At 41.7% G+C, this 24517-nt stretch overlaps 1 protein-coding gene across 1 annotated transcript in view; it reads left to right on the forward strand.

The window, feature by feature from the left end:
* The first annotated feature begins 230 nt into the window (after positions 1–230).
* The window catches only part of ZKSCAN8 (zinc finger with KRAB and SCAN domains 8), a 34281-nt gene continuing 9994 nt past the window's right edge, over positions 231–24517 (forward strand). Inside the window, exons 1-6 of the mRNA XM_027099592.1 lie at positions 231–638; positions 7118–7621; positions 8266–8407; positions 10460–10551; positions 10813–10936; positions 12592–13531. Coding sequence (XP_026955393.1) covers positions 7205–7621; positions 8266–8407; positions 10460–10551; positions 10813–10936; positions 12592–13531 — 1715 coding nt within the window. The 5' untranslated portion in view covers positions 231–638; positions 7118–7204. The remainder of the gene's footprint in view (positions 639–7117; positions 7622–8265; positions 8408–10459; positions 10552–10812; positions 10937–12591; positions 13532–24517) is intronic.

Here is a 24517-nt window from a genome sequence, read left to right on the forward strand (position 1 = left end):
AATTCCTCAAGAGATCTGCAGTCTACGTGAGAGGACTGGACATATTTATGAAGCGAGAACAGTAAAGTACAGGGGTAACTAACCCGGCCAAACGCGAGTCTAGTTAATTAGCATCATAAGGATCCTTAAGGCGCATCCTCCTCCACCGATACCCCAGCTTCCGCCTGCTCTCATCGCTGGCCCCCGCACGCCCTCGGATCAGCCCGCCGGGGGACAGTTACCTCCCCAGCGACCGTGCCGGGCGGACTGGGTGAGCCAGGTGCGCGGGGCAGAGGTGACACCACAGTCCGTTATTCCCCACGACTTTCCCGATGCCCTAGAGCCGCGCAACCCTGCGACGCGTAGACGCAAGAGGAACGCTAGGCCCAGAGTACTGGTGAGAGGGGCGCGGTGCCCCCGTCCGCTTAGTCGGCCGACCATAGAGCTTTCAGACCTCCAGGATTCCTAGAGAGCTCCCGGAAGTGGCTTGGGGCAAGATGCTTGCTGGCCGGTGCTGTGCCTCCGCACGTTTGGAAGTTAGGGGCCGGAGGGGCCTGGTCCGGTTACAGCTTTCGCCCCTTTTTCTACCAGCCCTCCCTCCAGGTCTGTCCACAGTTTGCAGCCTCACTTCCCCACCCGGGCCGCCGCTGGAACTCACGGTGAGTACGGTTCGGGCTCCGGGCCGGAGGAAGGGGAGGGCTTCGTGGCCAGACCAGGCCGCAGGTGAGAACAAGCGTGAGGGGTCTTGAGAGGGGACCTGAGCCGAAGTCGGCGCCCCGGTGATTCGGTGGATCGCGGGTCGCTTTGGTTGCCAGCGCAGGCCGAGTCCGCGTGCCTAAACTTTTTGCGAGGGAACCTTTAGTAGAGATTCGCTGTCTTCATCGCTAATCGTTTTGTGGCGTTATTTGCAGTCGATTTTGTCTTAAAATAGGAAGCTGTTCCCGGGTTATCTTTTTTTTTCCCCCGTGTTATCTTTCATCCTCCTCTTTCCACGATCTGAATTGTTTTTACTTAGCAATTTTGCATTTCTGTCACAATTCTCTTTTTTTTTTTTTAAGATATATTTTGCTTTTGGAAACCCCAGTTATCCTTGGAAGCCAATTTTTCCTGCTAAGTTATTTTGCTCTTTGTGGTGTATTCAGAATGTGGTGGTGTGTTGACTGCATAAATGTACAAAAGAAACATTTTTTGACAGCTTCGTGGTGATGTAAAATTCAGACTTATTCAGAATACTTAGTTTATTAAAGCTAATTGAAGCAGATGCCTGGGAACTCTTTCGGAGGGGCCCCATTTCCAAAACTCAAGTGACTCATGAGTAATTTTTGTCAGGCAACATTAAGACTGCCACTACCACCTCTAAAAAATAATCCCTATTTCTATTTGATTAGTTCAGTTAAGTATACTTATGCAGTAATCATTGTTGTAGCAAATGCATACATATTTTGAATTTCTGCTGTGGTTAAGTGTAAAATGTGGTAGATGTTAAAACTTAACGCAGTTTGAGATACCTATAAAGCACAGTGTTTACTTCACCTTTATCTTTAAAGCCTGGAAAATATCTTTGTTTTGTTTTATTTTCAGCTCTCAAACATCCCAAATTAGACTTAAATTAGTCTAAAGGAAGAAAACATTCTTTCTTCATCTGTTGAAATGCTGTTAAAATGGGTTGTGCTTTCAGTAGTTCACAGGATTATAGCGTTTGAGATGAGAAGAAGCTTTAAAGATTGATTATTTTAGCTTCCTAAATCAAGAAACTTGATGAGGTATTCTTAAAAGAGAATGTAAGACGCAATCTTGATCCATAAGGTGCTTACCAACCTAAATACAGGTGTATATACTTTGAGAGGAGGGTACATAGTAGACTAATTTTGTAGTACGTATCTTTGTACTTGTTTAGTTATAGGCTGTAATTTTCAAAAACTTGTCTCATGGGAGAGGGAAGAGGCTAAAAATGGAAAGTTAGCTACTAAAAAGAATAATCAAATGGATAATGGATAAGATTTGTTGGTTGATTTGGTTTAAAATATGAACAAATCTGATAATTAGATGACTCCCATCAGTTTCACTACTGAGATTTTAATGTCATTTAGTATTATATTACCGTTTTAACATATCAACAATATAAAGTTCTTGCGTGATGCACACTTAACATTGAAACCTTTTAAAGCTAGTATTGACGAGCATTGATTATAAGATGGAAGATGGCCAGTAGTTCAGTACTTAAAGATGAACCTTGACTTTAGGAAATTCATAGGAAAACATGGTAAAACTATGACTATGCAGAATCACATTCAAAACAATTAGAGTTCAGAATTCATGTCCCATAGTAATGACCTTTTAAGTTTTTAAACTATAAGTATCTATTTTAAGAATTTATTAAATTTTCCTTGATTTTTTAAATGAATTATTTTAAAACCATGGATGTTAACCCTGTCTGTTCAAAACAAAATTGTTTACCCCTTGTCTCAAACCCTCCACAAAATCTCAGCCTCTTGTCCAAATTCACTCTTCCCTCAAATCTCTGTATTCCAGGAAATTCCCCCACTTCTCTGTAAAGTTATCATCTATGAATTAAACCCTCTGTTGTCAGTTACCATATTTAACGTTATCTCTTGCTCCTTGATTTCTCCTATCTGTAGTTTACTCCCAAAACTACTGTCACCAGTCTTGTCTGATTTTAAAGATAACTTTTCAAATTCTCTTCCTTTTCTGTCCACTCTCTCTATGTAGGGGTTCTTAACCTTCCTGGAGTCCTTAGGTGGACGTTTGGTGTATGAACCCGATGAAATTGAATGTAAACTTTTGTGCCTATGGGCTTTTTTATGGGGAGAAGTTCTGTGTTTTCATTAGACTGAGAGACTATGAGCCAACCCTACCCCACCCTCTCGGCCCAAAACCCCTGAAAGATAGAGACACTGCTTTGAAGACTCATGTCAGGAACAATATGTAACCTGATTTTCCTTATAAGTGCCTACCTCTTCTTTCCCTTGGCGGACTACAGGTCTGGGATTTTATCTTGATGTTCGCATTTCTTGCCAGTTGCTTTTGGATATGATGCCCTTGGTTATGCTCTTTTCCATTCTCTACAGTGCTGCCTTCAGTTATGTTTTTCTCCATCCTGTTTTCCACAGTGCTGCCATTGTGATCTTTCTGACATACAAATATGTAATATAACTTTCCTGCTTAAAAAGAGATACAAAGAAAAAGGTCACGGCTACAAACTAACATTTGCAAGAAAACCATGGCCATGGGCTGACATTTGCAGTACATACTGTACACAGTGTGATAAATCCTATGTCTGGACCATGTAAAAAATAACTTGGCAAGAATGAGCACCTTAGGGCTTCCCTGGTGGTGCAGTGGTTGAGAGTCCGCCTGCCGATGCAGGGGATGCGGGTTCGTGCCCCGGTCCAGGAAAATCCCACATGCCACGGAGTGGCTGGGCCCGTGAGCCATGGCCGAGCCTGCGCATCCGGAGGCCACAACAGTGAGAGGCCCGCGTACCACAAAAACAAAACAAAACAAAAAGCAAAAAAACAAACAAACAAAAAAGAATGAGCACCTTAGTCTTCTGGGGCAGGGGGTTGGGGGTATTGGCGGCTGAGGAGTGAGGGCAACAGGGAAAACCTAATTTAAAAGGTAATAGGTAAGCCGAGACTTTTTAAGTGAGAGTTGAATGATTTCCACGAGACCAGGATTTATCAGCCTCGATATTGACACTTTGGACCAGATCATTCTTTGTTGTGGGGATTATGTTATGCATTGTAGTACGTTTTGTTTTGTTTTGTTTGTGGTACGTGGGCCTCTCACTGTTGTGGCCTCTCCCATTGCGGACGGACGTGCAGGCTCAGCGGCCATGGCTCACGGGCCCAGCCGCTCCGCGGCATGTGGGATCTTCCCGGACCGGGGCATGAACCCGTGTCCCCTGCATCGGCAGGCGGACTCTCAACCACTGCGCCACCAGGGAAGCCCTGTAGTATGTTTTTTGTTTGTTTGTTTGTTTGTTTGCTGTTAGTACCTCGACATATCTTTTTTTTGGGGGGGAAACAATTCAACCCACAATAAGCATCTTTATGGAACATGAATGGAAAGAAAGCATAACCAAAGGCAGGAAGACCACTTACCACTGCTACTGCAGGCAAGAGATGATGCCTAATACCAAAGGTAAAAGCCATAGACATATATCCCCCAAAGAAATAGGACCCTGTAATTGAACAGGTCTAAAGAAGACCTCAGGCCTTATATCTAAAACTTACTCTTCAACAAATATAAATACAGTCTGTGTCGGGTATTGTAAATAATAGCCCTCTAATGCTCTTCAATTCTATCAGTAAGATAAAAGATAAAGACCTGTACTCATGGGAAACATACAGTTAAGTTAGAAAGTCAAAACTCCTTTGCAACTAATAATACACAATTATGGCAAAAGTAACATTAAAGTAATACATACTTATGTAACAGATGTATAGAATAAGAGGGAAATCACTTCCAATTGGAATCATTAAGAAAGGATTTTAAGAAGAAAGCATTTTATCTTGTCCTTTGAGAATAGGTAAATAGTGTGGGTACTAATGAAAGAAATCAGAAGACTTAAATAAATGGACAGATATACCATGTTTATGGAATAGAAAACAATATTGTTAAGATGTCAGTTGTCCCTCAACTGAGTTACAGATTCAACACAGATCCTATTCCAGGAATTTTTTTTGTAGGAGAAGCCAATTATAACATTTATATCAAAAGGCAACAGAACTAGAAAAGCTGAAACAATTTTGAAAATGAACAACAAAGTTGCAGGACTCTTAGTAATTTCAGGATTTTAAAAGCCACAGCAATCAAGACAGTTTTGTATTGGCAAAAAGAAAAACATATAGGTCAGTGGAACAAAATAGACTCCAGAAAGAGATCCACACATGTATAGTCACTTGATTTTTGACAAAGATGCGAAGACAATTCAATGGGTAAAGTTTAATCTGTTTTTGCAAATAGTGCTGGAACAATTGATATTTGTATGCAAAAAAATGAACCTCCATCCATACCTCAAACTCTGAACAAAAATTAACTTAAAAGCAATCATAGAACTAAAGGTAAAACCTAAAACTATAAAACTTTTAGAAAAAAAACAGGAGAAAATCTTTGTGACCTTAGATTAAGCAAAGATTTCTTAGATATGACACCAAAAGTACAATGCCTAAAAGGAAAAAGTTGACAAACTTCAAAAATCTATAAATTTCAGGGCTTCTCTGGTGGCGCAGTGGTTGAGAGTCCTCCTGCCGATGCAGGGGACGCGGGTTCGTGCCCCGGTCCGGGAAGATCCCACATGCCGCGGAGCAGCTGGGCCCGTGAGCCATGGCCGCTGAGCCTGTGCGTCCGGAGCCTGTGCTCCGCAACGGGAGAGGCCACAACACTGAGAGGCCCGCGTACCATAAAAAAAAAAAAAAATTACGAATTTCTGTTCTTGGAAAGGCACTTTTAAAAGAATGTAAAGGAGGAAATATTTGCAAGTCACGTATTTCATAAAGGACTTGTATCCAAAATATGTAAGGAATTCTCAAAGCTCAATTATAAAAAAAACTAATTTTATAAATAGGCAAAAGTTTTGAGCAGATACTTACCAAAAAAGATACAGTTGTCCCTTGGTATCCATGGGGGATTTGTTCCAGGACCCCTCATGGATACTAAAATTTGTCGATGCTCGAGTCTCATATAAAATGGCATAGTCTTTGCATATAACCTACACACATCCTCACGTATACTTTAAATCATCTCTAGATTACTTATAATACCTAATAAAATGTAAAGGCTATGTAAATAGTTGGTGGTGTGTAGCAAATTCAGGTTTTCCTTTTGGGAACTTTCTGGAATTTTTTTTCCCCAAACATCTTTGACCCGTGGTTGATTGAATCAAGGGATGTGGAACCCATGGGTATGAAGGACCAACTATATGGATGGCAAATAAGCACAGGAAAGGGTGCTCAACGTCATTAGTCAATAGAGAAATGCAAATTAAAACCCTTGTGAGATACCACTATATGCCTTTAGGATATCTAAATCTATATATATGTCTATATATTTATTTATTTATATGTCAAATGCTGGTCAGGATATGGAGCAACTGCAGTTCTCACATCTTGCTAGTGGAATGCAAAGTATTATAGCCACTTTGGAAAACAGTTTGGCAGTTTCTTATAAAGTTATACATATACTTACAATATGACCTAGCAATTTTACTTCTGGATGTTTACCCAGGTGAAATGAAAACTGTGTTCACACAAAAACTCATGTGCAGATGTTTATAGTGGCATCACTTGTAATCATCAAAAACTGGAAGCAATTGAGATATTGGCAACTAGAGAATGGGTAAACATTCATCCATATAAGGAATAAACTCCTGATATGTACAACAGCATTGATGATCTCAAGTACAATATGCTAAGTGAAAGATGCCAGACTCAAAAGGCTACATACTGTATGATTTTATTTATAAAACATTCTGGAACATCATTAGTGTATGGGACTAGGTTTTGGGGTTGCAGGTGTTGATAGGGCATCCAGGTTCCTTGGAGATGCAGGACCTGTGCCCCAGAGAAGAGTTACAGAGCTTGAGGTAAAGTCCATAGTAGAAGTTAGCCTGGAGACAGGGGGAAGATGGCAGGGGGAGCACATGTATGATAATGTTAGGTGGAGAAGAAGAAAGTGTTAGGACAGTTCTTGACAATATCTTGAGCTAGATTATATGGAAATTAGTCTCATGTTGAGAGTGAGGGGCAGGTTGAGAGCCAAAGTGTGTAGAAACAGTATAGCTGGTATAGCAAATGTTGAAAGGAGTTAAATCAGCAGCCCTGAGGGCCAGATGAGGTTAAATGCAGAATTTCAGTTAGACCCAGTCTACATGGTTTCCTGACTTTGTTTAGCCATGTTCCACATCCCCAAGAGAGAAAGCAGAAGGAAAGGGTTATTCCCAGATGGGATTGGCATACAGAAGGCTAAGGAGGCATAGAGTTATTTCTGGAGAGGATCACTGAAATGACTGAGGCATGAAGTCCATGTCATGGAAGGGAACTTGTTAAGATATCTCAGTAGATTACTATGACCTTTGACTTGCCTTTACACTATTTGTCATTTTCTCTTCCCAAAGAAGTAGCCTTAAAGAAGAGGCCCTCAGAAGGTTCTCTTAAGAAGATAAAGTAGTGGAAACGAGTCTCCTGAGCTTTTCTGGCCCTAAATGGCTGCAGAATCAAGGAAGTCTTCAGCCCCATCCCCACCAGACCAGGCTCCTGAAGAGGACCTTGTAATCATCAAGGTAGAGGAAGATCATGGTTGGGACCAGGAGTCAAGTCTACATGAAAATAACCCTCCTGGCCAAGAGCTGTTCCGCCTGCGCTTCAGGAAGTTATGCTACCAAGAGACACTAGGACCCCGAGAAGCTCTGATCCAACTCCGAGCACTTTGCCACCAGTGGCTGAGGCCAGATTTGAACACCAAGGAGCAGATCCTGGAGCTGCTGGTGCTGGAGCAGTTCTTGACCATCCTGCCTGAGGAGCTCCAGACTCTGGTTAAGGAACATCATCTAGAGAATGGAGAGGAGGTGGTGACTCTATTGGAGGATTTGGAAAGGCAAATTGATATACTGGGACGGCCAGTAAGTAGAAGGAGGGGGGCATGCTCTGACTGTGAGAGTCCAGGAAGCTGGGTGGAGGGACATTGACACAACAATGGGAGAATAAATGCTGAGCATGAGTTTGTGTTGCAGGAGGATGAAAAGAGTTATCGTGTGGTATGGCTTGTATTTGTAGAGTTCTTTTTATTCTTGTAAAGGATATAAATCCATTTTTTATCCTCATAACATCCCTACAACTGTATTATTGTTCTGTTTGCTAGATGGGAAACTGATGCATAGAGAGCTTAACTTACTTTTTCAGGGGCACCCAAATAACTAAATGCAGATCTGAGCCCGTAACTCAGGTTTCCTAGTTTCTTATCAAAAGTTGTTTCCACTAAAGAGCACTGTTTTAAGCTTCTGTTTATCATTCTTCCCCTTTCTTGGGAATGCAGAATATCAGCAGTGTGGGCAGCAGGGAGGGCATCAGCAGAAATCTTTTCCTTCAGTACTAAGCAGAAATGATGCCTTTCTGTGCAAATCAACATGTTTGTGTTCCTAACTAAGTGAGATTCTGCTTTTTCCTTCCCCCAGTATGTATCCCTTTAGATGTGCTCTTGGTACTGTTACATTGTTCACTTCATTTCTCAAAGGGATTCCTTGTAATGCAGGTGTCTTGTTTCTAGGTCCCTGCTCGTGCACATGGACATAGGGTACTCTGGGAGGAGGTCGTGCATTCCAAATCTGCACCAGAGCCTCCGGATACTCAGCTCCAACCTGTGGCAACCCAGCACGAATCTCCAGTGCTCCAAGGGCCACAAGACAGAGGTGAGGAGCTAGATTTCATTGATGAGGAGTGGGAAAGCAGAGAGGAAAGAAAGTACCTTTGGGACACCTGTCTAGTTCCTGGAAGGAACTAGCCTCTACTGTTTACAGACCAGCAATAAGACCTGATTTAAATGTTTATCTAGGCTTCAAATACAGACTCTTAGTCCCAGTGGTAAACTCATGAACAAATTAAAGAATTTGGGGGTTTTATGTATTCATACATTTCTGTTACCACAGTGTATTTTACAACATAGGCATTTTGAGGTTTTACTGGTATCATGACACTTTATTTGTAAATATTTCAGTATGTATTTTCTTAAACAAGAGTGTTTTCATAGATAACCACAATAAATTGATCACAATTAGGAAAATTTTTTTTTTTTTTTTTTGCGGTACGCGGGCCTCTCACTGTTGTGGCCTCTCCCGTTGCAAAGCACAGGCTCCGGACGCGCAGGCTCAGCGGCCATGGCTCACGGGCCCAGCCGCTCCGTGGCAATGTGAGATCCTCCCGAACCGGGGCATGAACCCGTGTCCCCCACATTGGCAGACGGACTCTCAACCACTGCGCCACCAGGGAAGCCCCCACAATTAGGAAATTTAACACTGATGCAATACTAATCTAGTCCACAGTTCATATTCAGTTTTTGCTGGTTGTCCCAATAATGTTCTTCCAGAGTCTAGTCCAAGATCCCACTTTGCAATTAGCTGTCCTGTCTCTTTAGTCTCCTTTAACTTGGAGTAGTTCCTCACCCTTCCTTTGCCTTTCACGATCTTGACATTTTTGAAGAGTACAAGTCAGTTATTTTGTAGAATGACAACAATTTGAGTTTGTGTGATGTTTCCTCATATGTAGATTCGAGTTGTATATATTTGGCATGAACATCCCAGAAGTGATGTTGTCCTCAGGAATACAACAGGAATTTGCCTGTTATTGGTAATGTTATCTTTGATGACTTGGTTAAGGTTATTCTTGCTAGGTTTTTGTTACTGTTTTTCCCTTTGTAGTTAATAAGTAATTTGTGGGGAGATACTCTTGAGTCTATGTAAATATCCTGGTCCTCATGAAACTTTTGTTGCTGAAACACTAGTTTTAGTATTTATTGATGCTTCTTGACTGAATCAGTGATTACTAAAGTGATTATTTTCTAACTCTGTCATTTCTTCTACATTTATTTATTTATTGTAATGGAGAGTGTTCTCTCCTTCCCCCATTTTATTTTATTTATTCATTTTTTATTTATCAATGTGGACTCATAAATTCTTATTTTATTCCAGAAATGTTCTGTTACTATCTTTATTTTGATGCTTAAATTGTCTCAGAGTTGGCCAGAGGAGGCCTCTTCAGTCTGGCTCCTGTGTCCTATTGACATTTCTCCATCATTTTTTGAGAATTTTCTTACAGAACAAGATAAGGTGTTCTAGTCTCATCTCATACTTGCCCTGAATTTCTTATTTTTTCATTTGTGTGGTTTATAGTAATTTGTTCTAAATTAGTGGATTTTTAATATTTCTAAAGAAGTTTAGAAACATTTTCAATTAATAGTACAATCCTTATGTAAAATTCTAATGCCTGTTGCCCAAGACACAGTAGTCTATGTTTAATTTTGATATTACCCTGTCTGGTTTCTATAGGAAGCAGATGCTGGCAGTCATGGTAGACATTTCAAAAAAGTAGTAGAGTTAGTAGAGATAGATTGGTTCTCATATTCAGCTTGGCAAGAGATCAGGACCTAAAGAAATACTGTGTACAAGCACAAGGATGGAATATAGCTTTGGTGGTAGAGAAGAAGTTGTAATGCACTTCCTGTTAGGAAACCAGTACACTTTCTATTTTTGACATGTAACTTCAGGCTGAGTGGGACATCAAAGTGCAGATGTTTTGTGAGCAACCATAGGTATGAACCCAGAGTCCAAGATTAACAGCATTTCATATTCAAAATCTCTGGCATGCATATCGGCTGAAATACAAATAATTTTGGAATGTGTTAGTGCTGGTTCCTATAACCACAGGACAAGGCTGGTCTCATTCATAGCTCCTTTCTCCTCTCTCAGCCATATCTGCTTCACAGAGTCCTACTCCTTCCCAGAAAGGAAGTCCTCGAGACCAGGAGATGAGAGCTACACTTCTTACAGCAGGGTTCCAGGTGAGTTGTGCTCCTCACTGAAACCCCATAGCTCCATTAAGAACTTGCCCCATGTTCTTCTGCATAGAGACAGGTTGATCCTTGATTTTCCCCCAATGAATCTGGTGCATTTTCCTGTTCTTTCCTGCTAGCTATGCAGATCCCTTTACACAGTACATTCCCACCTCTTGATCCACTCCAACCCTGGTGGATCTCTCTGACACTCTGGGTTTGAACTGTGGAACAGTCCCAGTCCCAGATGGGCATCTTGTTTTGTTTCAGACTTTGGAGAAGATTGAAGACATGGCTGTGTCCCTAATTCGAGAGGAATGGCTTCTTGATTCATCACAGAAGGATCTGAGTAGAGATAACAGGCCAGAGAATTACAGAAACATGTTCTCCCTGGGTAAGGAAAGCTCTGGTTATTATTATCATTTACAGTTTTCTGTTTGTTTATGTGTACAGTAGCTTTGAGCTTTCTGAAAGACATAGTTGAGTTTAAACTCAGGATACAACAGAAAGATAAAATATTGAGACTTCTGGAGTTCTAAAAGGAACTTTTGCAGCCACTATGGAAAACAGCATGGAGGTTCCTTAAAAAACTAAAAATAGAGTTACCATATGATCCAGCAATCCCACTCCTGGGTGTGTATCTGGAAAAGACAGAAGCTGTAATTTGAAAAGATACATGCACCCCAATGTTCATAGCAGCACTATTTACAATAGCCAAGACATGGAAGCAACCTAAGTGTCCATCAGCAGATGAATGGATAAAGACAATGTGGTGTGTGTGTGTATATATATATATATATCTCAATACAATGGAATATTACTAGGCCATAAAAAAAGAATGAAATAATGCCATTTGCAGCAACATGGATGGACCTAGAGATTATCATACTAAGTGAAGTAAGTCAGACAGAGAATCTAAAAAATAGTGGAATCTAAAATATAGTACAAATGAACTTATTTACAAAACAGAAATAGACTCACAGACACAGAAAACAAACTTATGGTTACCAAAGGGGAAGGTGGGGAGAGGGATAAATTAGGAGTATGGGATTAAGATACACACTACCATATATAAAATTGATAAACAACAAGGATTTACTGTATAGCACAGCAACTATTATATTCAATATCTTATAATAACCTATAATGGAAAAGAATTTTAAAAAAGAATAAAGATATATACACATATATATGTGTAACTGAATCACTTTACTGTACACCCAAAACTAACACGATATTGAAAACCAACTATACTTCAACTAAAAAAATAAATAGAAATAAAATAACCAGGATAAATAGATAAATTTAAAAAAATAAAAGGGCACTTTTATTCTCTAATCTAGGACTTACCTTACAGTTTGTAACTGGGTATTGGTCTCTTTGCCAGTTGGAAATTGAAATCTTTTAGTGCTCTCTGAGTTCACATAGATTCTCTCACTTAGACCTATTGTGCTCCTCCCTTTTAATGACTGGGACTTTTTCATTCCTTTTCCACTCATTAGGTCTTTTCATAGTTCCATATTCCTTCCCACTCCCCAACTTCCACTTCTCCGCAGTTGATCCCGTCTCTACTTTAGTCCTCCTTCCATCAACCCTATTTTTTTTTTTTTTTTTTTTTTTTTTTGCGGTATGCGGGCCTTTCACTGTTGTGGCCTCTCCCATTGTGGAGCACAGGCTCCGGACGCGCAGGCTCAACGGCCATGGCTCACGGGCCCAGCCGCTCTGCGGCACGTGGGATCCTCCCGGACCGGGGCACGAACCCGTGTCCCCTGCATCGGCAGGTGAACTCTCAACCACTGCGCCACCAGGGAAGCCGCATCAACCCTATTTTTTGATGGCAGTTCTTCCCCAGTTGGTGTGTGGTACTTCTGTTTGACCCTGCTCCTTTCTCCCCATATTAACAAAGGCATTTCAGAGACAGGTGGGAGCTTTGCGTTTACTTGTAGCTGTTCCAAGTGTATATTCCTTTCCCCCATCTTTGATTTCTTTCTCCTAACATAGAGTATAGGAAGTGACGTTGGCTTGATGTTTATTACATTTTTATTCCAGGTGGTGAGACCAGGAATGAGAACAGGGAATTAGCTTCAAAACAGGTAATATCTACTGGAATCCAACCACATGGAGAGACAGCTGCCAAATGCAACGGGGATGTTATCGGGGGTCTTGAGCATGGAGAAGCCCGAGACCTTCTGGGCACATTAGAGAGGCAGCGGGGAAATCCCACCCAAGAGAGACGACATAAATGTGATGAATGTGGGAAGAGCTTTGCTCAGAGTTCAGGTCTTGTTCGCCACTGGAGAATCCACACTGGGGAGAAACCCTATCAGTGTAATGTGTGTGGTAAAGCCTTCAGTTACAGGTCAGCCCTTCTTTCCCATCAGGATATCCACAACAAAGTAAAACGCTACCACTGTAAGGAGTGTGGTAAAGCCTTCAGTCAAAACACAGGCCTGATCCTGCACCAGAGAATCCATACTGGGGAGAAGCCGTATCAGTGCAATCAGTGTGGGAAGGCTTTCAGTCAGAGTGCGGGCCTTATTCTGCACCAGAGAATCCACAGTGGGGAGAGACCCTATGAATGTAATGAGTGTGGGAAAGCTTTCAGTCATAGCTCACACCTCATCGGACATCAGAGAATCCACACTGGGGAGAAGCCCTATGAGTGTGATGAGTGTGGGAAAACCTTCAGGCGGAGCTCACATCTTATTGGCCATCAGAGAAGCCACACTGGGGAGAAACCCTACAAATGCAATGAGTGTGGGAGGGCCTTCAGTCAAAAGTCAGGCCTTATTGAACATCAGAGAATCCACACTGGAGAAAGACCCTATAAATGTAAAGAATGTGGGAAAGCTTTCAATGGGAACACTGGCCTCATTCAGCATCTGAGAATTCACACAGGGGAGAAGCCCTATCAATGTAATGAGTGTGGGAAAGCCTTTATTCAGAGGTCAAGTCTCATTCGACATCAGAGAATCCACAGTGGAGAAAAGTCTGAATCCACGGGAGTTTAGGAAAAAACTTTAATCATAGATTGGGCATTATTCAGCATTAGAGGAACCATGTGCTAGTGAGAGGTCTTTCAGTGTAACAAAAAGGCAGAAAGTTCAGCATCATTACAACCTTATCTAGGGTCAGAATTGATAGTGGTGACAAAGTTAGAATAGCTCTTCAGTAGTTTGGGCACAGTGCCTTGATGCAGGTTGATTAGCTTGACTATCTTGGGAGGTGTCTGATGGAGTGGAGCTCCTGATGGCCTAAGGTATCCTTTAGAAGCTTAAAATAGCATTAGAGCAAGTTGCTCGTCACGGCTTGAGGCACTTAACTTTGTCTTTTTGGTGAGTAGCTATAGGTTTGAGAGAGGCTACTCCTCCTAGTTCCTCTGTTTCTTCCCATCTGTGATCCCTTCTCCCATTTATTCCCCTAAAGGTGCACTTGTGCTCCTAATCTGACCTAAGAAGCTGCTTTAGAGTTTGAAGCAGCCTCTGTGTGAGACTTATATTTAGCTTTCTAAGATCCTAGTTCTAGGGAAATTTTTACAGACATCTCATGTATTTATGCTTAAGTGTGCATTTTATTTTATTCTAATGCTCCTGATAGTGGAAATCCATATTCCCATGCAAACTCAGAATGCTATATTTTTAACAGCACTCCAGCATTTTTCTTCATATATCACCTTCACTGACTCCACTGAGTCATTGAGCATCCATACGTATCCTTCACCACTCCCAGTCCCAGTACCTGTGTCAGCGAGGAAGTGGACGCATTAGTGATGGTTGTGGGAATGATGCAGAGAAAGAGGTGAGTGGAGACTCAGCCCCGCTGCTCTTGAGCTTGGATGGTTGTGCCTTTTGGTGACTTCTGACTCTGCTTTCCACCTTCCCACTGTACACTGTGGTACAAATAGGTGTTTACACTATCCTCATTAAGGCATCACATGGGGAAAAAAAAGGAGACAGGTGCTTGAAGAAGACATAAAAATCCTTACAAAGAATGTATACTCATCTCTTTTGGCCCATTACGGTACCACTCTCTCAGGGGTCTGCACAAACCCCCTGACTAGATGGTCTACACTCTTGTCTTTACCCTGGACCCACCTCCTTAGATGGCCTCAGCACCTCCCTCATTCTTCATCTCTTTCTTGCCATATCTACAGCGGTAATCAGTTGAATACTTCACCTCACAGTTCCTCATTCTTCTGAATTCTGGTGCACTCCATCTGTAATCCAGCAAAGACACAGTATTAAACTCATCATCACCAAGCACTATATTACATCTTTGAAGCTTTCAGTATACCAGGGGATATTGTATAAAGTAATGAGGCTGGTTTAAAGTAACACCTACAACTTCCAGAAGAATCCAAATATGGGTTGTCCTTTAAATTGGGCAGTTCTAGCTATTCCAGTAGTGCTATTATTCCAAGTGCTACCACTCCTCTAGATATTTGGAACATTCTCAAGGTTCCTATTTAATAGACCATACAAGAAAACTCTATTACTCTTGAATTTCATCTCATTTTTGACCACTTGATTACTCACTTATTCACCATATTTGGAATTGAATAACTTTTGGCTGTTTCCAAAATCAGCTGTCAGAATTGGAATTAATTCCATTAATCCTATCCAGAAGAAAATGATACACATTGTGATGAAAATTCCAAGAGAAATTATGAAATTTCACACTGTGACTATCATGAACAGGGACAGCTTTCTAATCATGTTGTTTTATGATTGATGTTTTCAAAAATCAGTTATAAAATCAGGTATCATAGAGGTCCACCTTTTGGATCATAAATTCCTTCCCTATAACATCCCTTCCCTACCGCAGTATGGCCCATATTGACCACTAATAACATCAGGGTTATCTACATCTATTTCATTGAACCATTGGTACCCACTTGTCATTCGTCATCCTGGTTTCCTTGGTTAACTTCTTCAAAACAATGCTTTTCAGTATCTTTTATTTTCTTATCTTCCCTCCTCCCTCCTCCCTCCTCCCTCCTCCGTCTTCCCTCCTCCTTCCTCCCTCCTCCCTCCTCCCTCCTCCCCCCTCCCCCCTCCCTCCTCCCTCCTCCCTCTCCCTCTTTTTGGCCTATAGATTACTATTCCTAATTCCCTGGTACTTGAAATTACAAGAAACCAGAAATAAATCTAGTTGTCTCTAGATCCTTGCTCTCCACTTTAGTTGTGCCTTATTGTCCTTAAGATACTAATTCTACCTGAGGCAAATGCTACCTGTGTACAGATATTACATAGGATGAGTACATTGTCAGAGGGAGAGTATGTGTGTGTGTGCATGTGCATGTATACACACACTCCTCCCATGTATTGATAGTTTAGGGGAACAGTTGTCTCCTATTCCAATGAAAGCTCTCAGCAGAGTACCATATTGAAATGACTGTAGATGTACCAGTTAACATCTCTACTCAGAGTAATGTGTAGCCAGACTTAAATCTCAGAATTACTAATATCTGGCAGAAATTTAAAGAAAATATGACCAGAAAGATTACTATTTTACTGGGATGCATGTGAGAAAAGAATATGACTTGAAAGAACGATATATACCAAGGCTGATTCAGCACACCTATAGAGATAGCCAAGTAGTATAAGACAGTAGAAAAAGGCTATTGTTTCTTTGGGGGCATAAGTAGAAGCCCATTCTTGGTCTCCTGTTTTCACTCTTAGCATTAGAATATTGTTGATCACTCTGTATGACCTTATTTTGCTCCTAACTATGAGTGACATGCACTAAGTTCCTTTATCCTGCATATTCTGTTTTTATGCTCTTAATCTGAAATGAACTGTTCACCAGTACTTTCTTCTCCCATCCTCAGCTTTTCATTTTAGGACCTGGTGTAATAAAGTGGTTCTTCCGTAACTGTTGCGATCCAGCATAGTCCTAGTAGAGACATCTTAGGTTTCAAAGATTTTCTCCATTGAGTAAGGTGGCAGTGCTAGAATGCAGTGATTGATTCCCATATGGGAACAGTTAGTTTTACTCTTGGTTCTGAGGCTCTAGATAATAATAGCTGACATTTATTGAGCACTCACTATGTGCCAAACCCAGTGTTACATATTTCTTATGCTTATGGTAGATATTGTATACTCCACTGTATGGATGAGGAAACTGAGGCTTAGAGAGCTGAATGAGTTGATCAAGATCACAACTAGTAAGTGATAGAGCAGGGATTCTAACCTACATAGTCTGATTCTCAAGCCTGTGCTCCTGACAGCTGGTCTGCTGTGTCTCTAATGAACACCCTAACCCTGGCCAGCCATTTAAAAATTATGTATTCCTGGGCTTCCCTGGTGGCGCAGTGGTTGAGAGTCCGCCTGCCGATGCAGGGGACATGGATTCGTGCCCCAGTCCGGGAAGATCCCACATGCCGCGGAGCGGCTGGGCCCGTGAGCCATGGCAGCTGAGCCTGTGTGTCTGGAGACTGTGCTCCACAACGGGAGGGGCCACAACAGTGAGAGGCCCGCGTACCGCAAAAAAAAAAAAATAAAAAATTATGTATTCCTGGTTACTGAGGGAGGAAATGTGCACTATAGTGCAAATCCATACAGTTACTGGAAAATTGGTTGAAAATGCCATTTTGGTTTATAATTATATCATCTTTAAATGTTGATACTTTTGATGCTTTGTAGTACTAGAAAGCTAAATTCTGCAAGGAAAACATGTTTAAAGAAGTAAAACATTTTTAAAAACTGGGAGGACAAAGCAGTAACTTATAGATTCAAGTACATTTCTTTCTGAACTGCCCCAGGGAAAGTAGCATTGTGGAGGGAAATGAAATATCCATGCCCTAGGCCAGGCAGATGGACAGTCAGGATAACACCAGTAAGTTCATCTACAGCATAAAATGTGTAAAAGCTTCAACTTTACTGCTCATTTCCAACTACCATTTTATTCTTCTGTCATTCATGGTTTCTCAAACATGTCATCCATTATTAAACCCCGTTTCCTCATTAATCTATTCTTAAAACTTCTCCTTGTTGGCTTTTGTATTCCACTGAAATATCCTCAGAATCATCAGTGGATAAATATTAATGCCTTTTCTTAGTTCTTGTCCTTCTAGATCTATATTTCATACTTGGGAATTTCCCCTGCATCTCAGGGATTCTCCTTTGACTTGTGGGATCCTTTTTGGTCAGTTTCTTCACTTTTAGCTTTTCTTTGTTGGTCTTTTCTTCCTCTCCACTGAGAAAATCTCCACGTCTTAATTTTATTCACTACTTTTTTTATACTCCTATTTAACCATTGTGATTGTTTACACTTACCTTCTTATATTTGAGTAACTTAATATTTCCTGCCCTGTGGGCTGTCTCCCACAGGTACTATAGGTACCTGTGAACTTTTCCACAGGTACCTATACAACTTGGTATTTGAAAACAGAACTCATCACTCTGTCCCCAACCCCTGTTTTCCTTTTAAATAGGCATCTTTGCTTAACATCTTTACCCTGAACAGACTCACTACCCTTCATATTATCCCAATCTTAGAGTGGTCTTTTAGTCTTTTTCTGGTCTCCATCGTTCATGTCCAAAGTCTTGCTAAGTTGTACCAATTCTTAGTCAGTTTTCTCCTTAAGGCTGGACTTTTTTACGTTTCTGCTATCCCTTCATATCCTTCTCTGCAGATCCATATCATCTGAGGCCCAGGTTATTGTAGTTCTTTCTTTTCAGTTTACTTACTCCCAAGATCCCCACCTTGTATGCTTCCAAGATGGTCCTCCTCAAACTCCATTTTCATAATATCTCATTTTCACTCAAGAACACCCAGCAAATAATTCCTATCAGAGCAATGATGTTCAAAGCTCTCCATTACCTTGCCCTCCATACTTAATCTGCCTCAGCTTCATTACTGTCTAGCATATTCACCTTCATTTATCATGGTTAAACTTCCTGTGACCTTCCACTGTTGTCTTATAAGCCCTTGCCTCTGTGCCTTTCTCATGCTGTTCCTTTTGCTTAGATTTCTCTTTGGCCCCAGCTCATGTTCATTACTCCCTTCAAAGCCTAGCTTCCATTACATCTTCTGAATGAGCTCTCCCTGATGATTTCATCTCACACTGAGACCTCCCTTATTCTGTGCTGCCTCAGCACTGATCCTTTTGAGTTTTTACTATGGTCCATGCAGTTACTAATATGTTGTTTTGTAATTATTTTCTACCATTCTGTATTGTAGTTTCACATTTGTATTTATTTCCCAAGTTAAATTGTAAGCTCCTTGAGGGCAGGAATAATAACTTTTACATTTGTATCTTTGCACCCCTTAGTGCCTAGAACAGTGCTGAGCACATAGTAGGCGTTTAATAAATGCTTGTCGAATTATTGTGTGGATTATTTTTTTATATACAGAAAATTTTACACTGCTTTTGAGGATATATGTCTCTTCTTATTTTGTGCACAGACCCATTTCCATTGTACATCAATAACTGCCTGTACCTAAGCCTAAAGACCAAAAAATTCAACTTTAGGAGGGTATGTGTGAAAAGTTGAAATGTGAAGCTTTCTGTTTGTTTGGTCAGAGTTATTTATTGGTTAAGAAAGAAAATAGGAAACTCTAAAGATTACTGTTTATCATTGCAAAAGTGCTTGAGAATAGGCTTTTGTATCTCAAGTTAGACTGGTGGTTCTCAACTGGAGAAATCTGGCAACGTCTGGAGACAATTTCAGTTGTACCTTTAGTGGATGGCTGGGATACCACTGGCATCTAGTGTTAAGGCTGGAGATGTTGCTAAACATCCTGCGGGCACAGGACAACCCCCACAACAAAAGAATTATCAAGCTCCGTATGTTTAATAGTGCCAAGGTTGAGAAACCCTGGTCTAGATATATTTAAGGTAAATAGGAAAAAGAAGAGAGATGAAATACTAGATTTTTTTTACAATTAGAAAAATTAGCTATACCAAGCTTTATGAGAATCCTAAGTGTTTATATATTTTGTAGTTTGTAAGATTAGAAAAAGCCTTAACGTTTGGAGTTTACAGCAACATACCTGTATGTTTTAAGATTGCTTTCAGCATCAAATCTGCCTCCATCCTTTATACCAAGTGGAAGATGTTGTAGGAGTACAAGTCTAGTTTTAGCCTTCTATATCTTGGTTCATTACATAAAATACAAGGTAAAACACTGGGGCCTATCTCTTTAGCAGGGGGCCTGCAACTTACCAAAGATTTAGCTTTGGGGACAACACATGACCCTCGACAGTCCCTTGGACAGCCACTAGACAGGAATAACTGTCAACTTCCCAAGGAAACCCCAAGCCAGAACGTTGTCAAAGTTTGCCAAGTATTAAAACACATCCCCACTTAAAAAGTTTTTAACATACTCTGTTAATCCTACTTAAGAAACACATGTAGGGGGAAATATTAGTAGGAAATTTAGTTAATTAGGAAATTGAGTAGTGTAAAAGAAGACTTTTAAAAAACTAGTCTCCTTTTGTAACTCAATGGTACTTCCTTCAACAGGTTTAAAGAGTAACAATCCCAGAGTTAGAAAAATCAGTTTATGTAATACAGCAAAGAAATAACTGTGTTGATCTGTTGTGTTTACTCATACAGTCTATAGAATGCTAGGTTTGGAAGTGACTTTTTTTTTTTTTTTTTTTGCGGTACGCGGGCCTCTCACTGATGTGGCCCCTCCCGCTGCGGAACACAGGCTCCGGACGCGCAGGCCTAGCGGCCATGGCTCACGGGCCTATCCACTCCGCGGCATGTGGGATCTTCGCGGACCGGGGCACGAACCCGTGTCCCCTGCATCGTCAGGCGGACTCTCAACCCTGGAAGTGACTTTTGAGATCATTTTCCAGCCCGTTATTCTGTAAATGAAGGTCCAGAGAGGCCATGTGGCTTGCACCGGGTCACCCATTAAGTTAGTGGTACAGGCGAAACTAGAATCCAGGCTTGCTGAGGCTTTGCCTATTTCTTTTTTGGCTAATCATGACCCTTGTTTTATGTTCTTGTTTCATACTGTGCCATGGGATGTATTCATACTTATTGCCTCCACTTGTAGTGTTTCATTTTAGGAATTATTCCTTTCATCAGCTTGTATGTCCAAACGAGTATACTGACTGGTGTCTTGAGTTAAATTCTTTAATAAACGACTGAGTAGTCCAAGGGATTTTGCAGTACCGCCGCCCTTTTGAAAGTCCTGCCCTCTCAGGTCTGGTTCCTAATCTTGGAGAAAGCACATAGGATGTGCAGCATTGGCTTCAGAATACTAATAATGAAGACCAGAGCTCTTAGGGACCTGTGGGTCAGTTTTAGGAATCCTGTAGGGCCCAGACTGGAGATGTTGCCCTTTCCCAGCTGCAGTGTCTTTAAATTCCAATATTCAAGGGTGATCCTACCCTGCGTAAAATCAGGAAGCAAAAAATCACCTTCGTGACGGGTGAGGCAGGAATTCGGAGTCTTTCAAAGACTCGGGGCAGAGGAGCTCCCAGGAATGACAGTATTGCCCAGACCCCACAACTGCCTGTCTGGGTACAAGCTAGGCCCCGCCCCGGAAGTGCTGAGAGGGACTTCCGGTCGCGGGGAGCTCTCGGACCAGGTTGCTGCTCGGGCTGTAGTAGTAGGGTCCTCTGCGTTTGGCCGGTGGCGTGGTGGGCGTTGCTCAGCTGCAACCCCTCGGATTCCTTCTCCTTGGTCGGACCGGGTGGAGCGTTGGCATGAGCCCCGAGAGGCAGTCCTGGGACGGTGGGCGCTAAGCCCAGATGCAACCTCCCAGGGAAGGGTTTTTCTCGCGATTTAGTGCTGCTGGAGTCCATCCACATTTGGACTACTTCTCTCGGGATTATAACCCCTATCTTTCTGAGGTCTTCAGAGATTTATTGAGTCACATTAACAACGTGTACCCCTGGTACATTTGGAATCAATGCCCACCAGACCCCTCAGCTTGCCATTCCAAACAAAAGGGAGAAACTGCAAATGAGTGGAAGTATTAGGATCTCTAAATTTAGGAGAGGTTTCCTCTTCCACATCTGCGTTTCGTGCCCATACTTCCTTTAGAATGCAGAATACACCTCTGTATTTCAGCTTGGCAATAAATAATCGCCCTTCCCCTTTAGCAGTAACTTTTCCGTCCACATGTGTGCAGACCCGCCTACCAGCAACGGCGGTGCTGTTCTCTCCCGACGCACGTCTCCAGGCCCTCTCCCAGTAGTGCTCCGAGGCAATGGCAAGGAGATTCCTGTGGCACAGGGCCACGCCTGCTAATCCCAGTTTGTGATCTGACAGCCCTTCTTTGAAAGTTAGCCCCTTATTTGACATGGCTTTCTTTCTTTTTCTTTTTTTTTCTCCCATTACCCTCAGTAATTAGTGTAACAGCTGTGGCAATCTGCTTTTTCTTTGAGTAAATTAATGTTTCTTTTACAGAAGTATTCCGGAAAAGGGAGGCCCTCAAGAGGAATCTTACTGAATTGCAGACTCTCCAATTAACAAGAAAGCTGCATGTATGCATTTTTAGAAGACCTGCTTTTGCTGGTTCCAAGGATTCTGTTACTGGAAAACTGCTCTGAGCTGGCTCCAGCAGCTCGGTTGACAATGGCTGAGTCCAGTTCCTGACTATTCTGATGAGGAATGCCAGGTCTCGGAATGGGAGTGGCATTGGGGGGAGAGGTGAGAGGGTCTTTGGGAAAGTGACTAAGCTGGAGGACCTCAAGAGGGAGTAGGATGAACCTAGACAAGAGGGCAGCAAAGGAGAGGTATTATCAAGTCATCTTAAAACTTTCAGCCTCTTAGTGATGATTCTTCTTTTTTTTTTTTCCTACGTTTTATGTATGCAAGTCTAAAGTCAGACTGTGATAGTAGCCAAATAACTTAATCTCTGTGCTTCCATTTCCTCGTCTGTAAATGAGGATGATAAAAGCAACTGCCTTTTACATTACATGAACATTACCTGGTACAAAAGAAGTGCTATCTAGATAGTTGTTGTAATTATTTCTTCCTCTCCTTACCTTCCTGGGACTTGGCCTGCTCTGCTGATTTATTTGTTTATACAGTGATTCCCCATAATTTCACGTGTTTAATTTTTTCTATGTCCCATTTCTTGCACACAGTCAAGAAGTGATCTATTAATAAATGTCAGCTCTGGCAGCAGAAGGAGAACCACTGTCTCTGCAGCTCCTAGCCAGGAATACACTATTGAAATATCAATTACAGGGACCCTTCTCCCTACAGGAGTGTTGTTAGGTGTTAAACTTTGACATTCTGTAGTTTTCTGAAGGTTCTGGATATAAGGGACCTGAGGACACTTTTTTTTTTTCTTAAACTTCTGTTTAATGAGATCAGCATAACTGCGTGGTTATGACTGCTCAGCAATCTGCTTAAGTTCAAAATGAGGGTGGAACAATAGGCAATCCAGCTCAGCTTTGCCAATTCCATGATTTGTATTATTCAGAAGTTCTCCCTTTGCTGTCTGTTGTCTGAGCTATAAGTTGTAAGTATATTTTCCATTTTTTATTTGTTTTTCACTCGACTTAAGTGGGTTTTTTTGTTTTACCTTGCTGGAGTATGGATTCTTTGCGGGGTCAAATTTATCAATCTTTTCATTTATGGCCTCTGGATTTTGGTTCTTAATTAGAAAGAAAGGGCTTCCTACTCTGAAGTTATAAAAGACTTCTCCCATATCTGGCACTTGTATGGTTTCATTTATAACATTTACAACTTCTATTTATTTGAAATATTTACCAGTGTACAGAGTGAGGTCGGAATCCAGTTTAATATTTTTCCAGATGATTACCCAGTTCTCTGCATACATTTATTAAAAAGTCTATTCATCTTTTTCTTACTGATTGGCTACCTTTATTATATGCTAGATTTCTGCCTGTGATTGCATCTATTTCTGAACCTTCTATTCTGAATCATTTGTTTATCTCCTTCACCAGTGCCACACTGTTTAATTATTGAGGCTTTATAATATGTTTAAAATTCTTTAGGACAAGTGCCCCTTCATTGCCCTTCTTTTTCAGTTTTCGCAGGCGGAGTCTTGCTTGTTTAGTTTTCTATGTGAACTTTAAAATCTACTTATTAAAAGGTTCGTATTTTTTTGGAATAGTGTTAAATTTACAAATTAATATAGGGATTACTTTCTAAGACCTAAGCCTTGAGATACCATTCACTGGTTCTGCTGGGAGGCAAATGGAAGGAGTTGGGACTGTAACAGATCTAGGTTCAAATTCCACCTCGGCGCTTTTATTAGTTGTCCAACCTCAGAAAACTTATCTGCTTCTTAGATTTCTTATATATGAGAGGATAACTGTAACGTCTGCCCTGCAGGATTAAAGGAGCTAAAAAGCCTAAAATGCCTTTTTCTGTGTAAATAGAATCCTTTCCACTCTGCTCATTTCAGGGCCTCAGCTCATGAACCACTGAGAGGGAAGCCTCCAGGATCCCAGAGCGGACCACCAGGTGCCTGGGGCGGGGTTCCGCGGAAGTCGACCTCTCCGAGCCAGTGCGGGCGTCAAACGACCTGTCTATTCATCAAATCACGGTTTTCCAGGTGAGACCTCTCGCGTCATTCTCCTTGGGTTTGGAGTGAGCTGTAGGGCGAAGAGCAGCGGAGAGGGTTACTACGCGCCGCACCTCGTTGCCTCACACCTGCCCCTCTACCTTGCTCCCCGACCCTTTCCTTCCCCTCACCCTGCCGCCTCTCCCCTTTCCCCGCCTTCTTTGCACACTCCTCCCTTCTCTTTTACTATATTTTCCTTTCTCACTTCCCACGGCTTCTTTTTCTGTCCTTTCCCTCCTCCTTCTCCTCTGGGCCGTTGCCACACTGGCATTGCCGACTCCCCCAGAGACCCCCCGAGTTCCCCAATCGCTTTTCTGGCGGGGCCGATTTCCAGGCGGGTGTGGGGAGGTGGAGTAGACTTTCTTTTCTCTTGGCCGTGTGCCCTCAGCTCTCCTTTGTTCTGATAACCTTAGTAGCTGACGGACGCTTGGCAATTTTATTTAGTTGTTCTTGAAATATTTTCATTT

Source organism: Aethalodelphis obliquidens, unplaced genomic scaffold, assembly GCF_003676395.1.
Source record: "Aethalodelphis obliquidens isolate GAN/ISIS:26980383/991018 unplaced genomic scaffold, ASM367639v1 scaffold133, whole genome shotgun sequence".
NCBI lineage: Eukaryota > Metazoa > Chordata > Mammalia > Artiodactyla > Delphinidae > Aethalodelphis > Aethalodelphis obliquidens.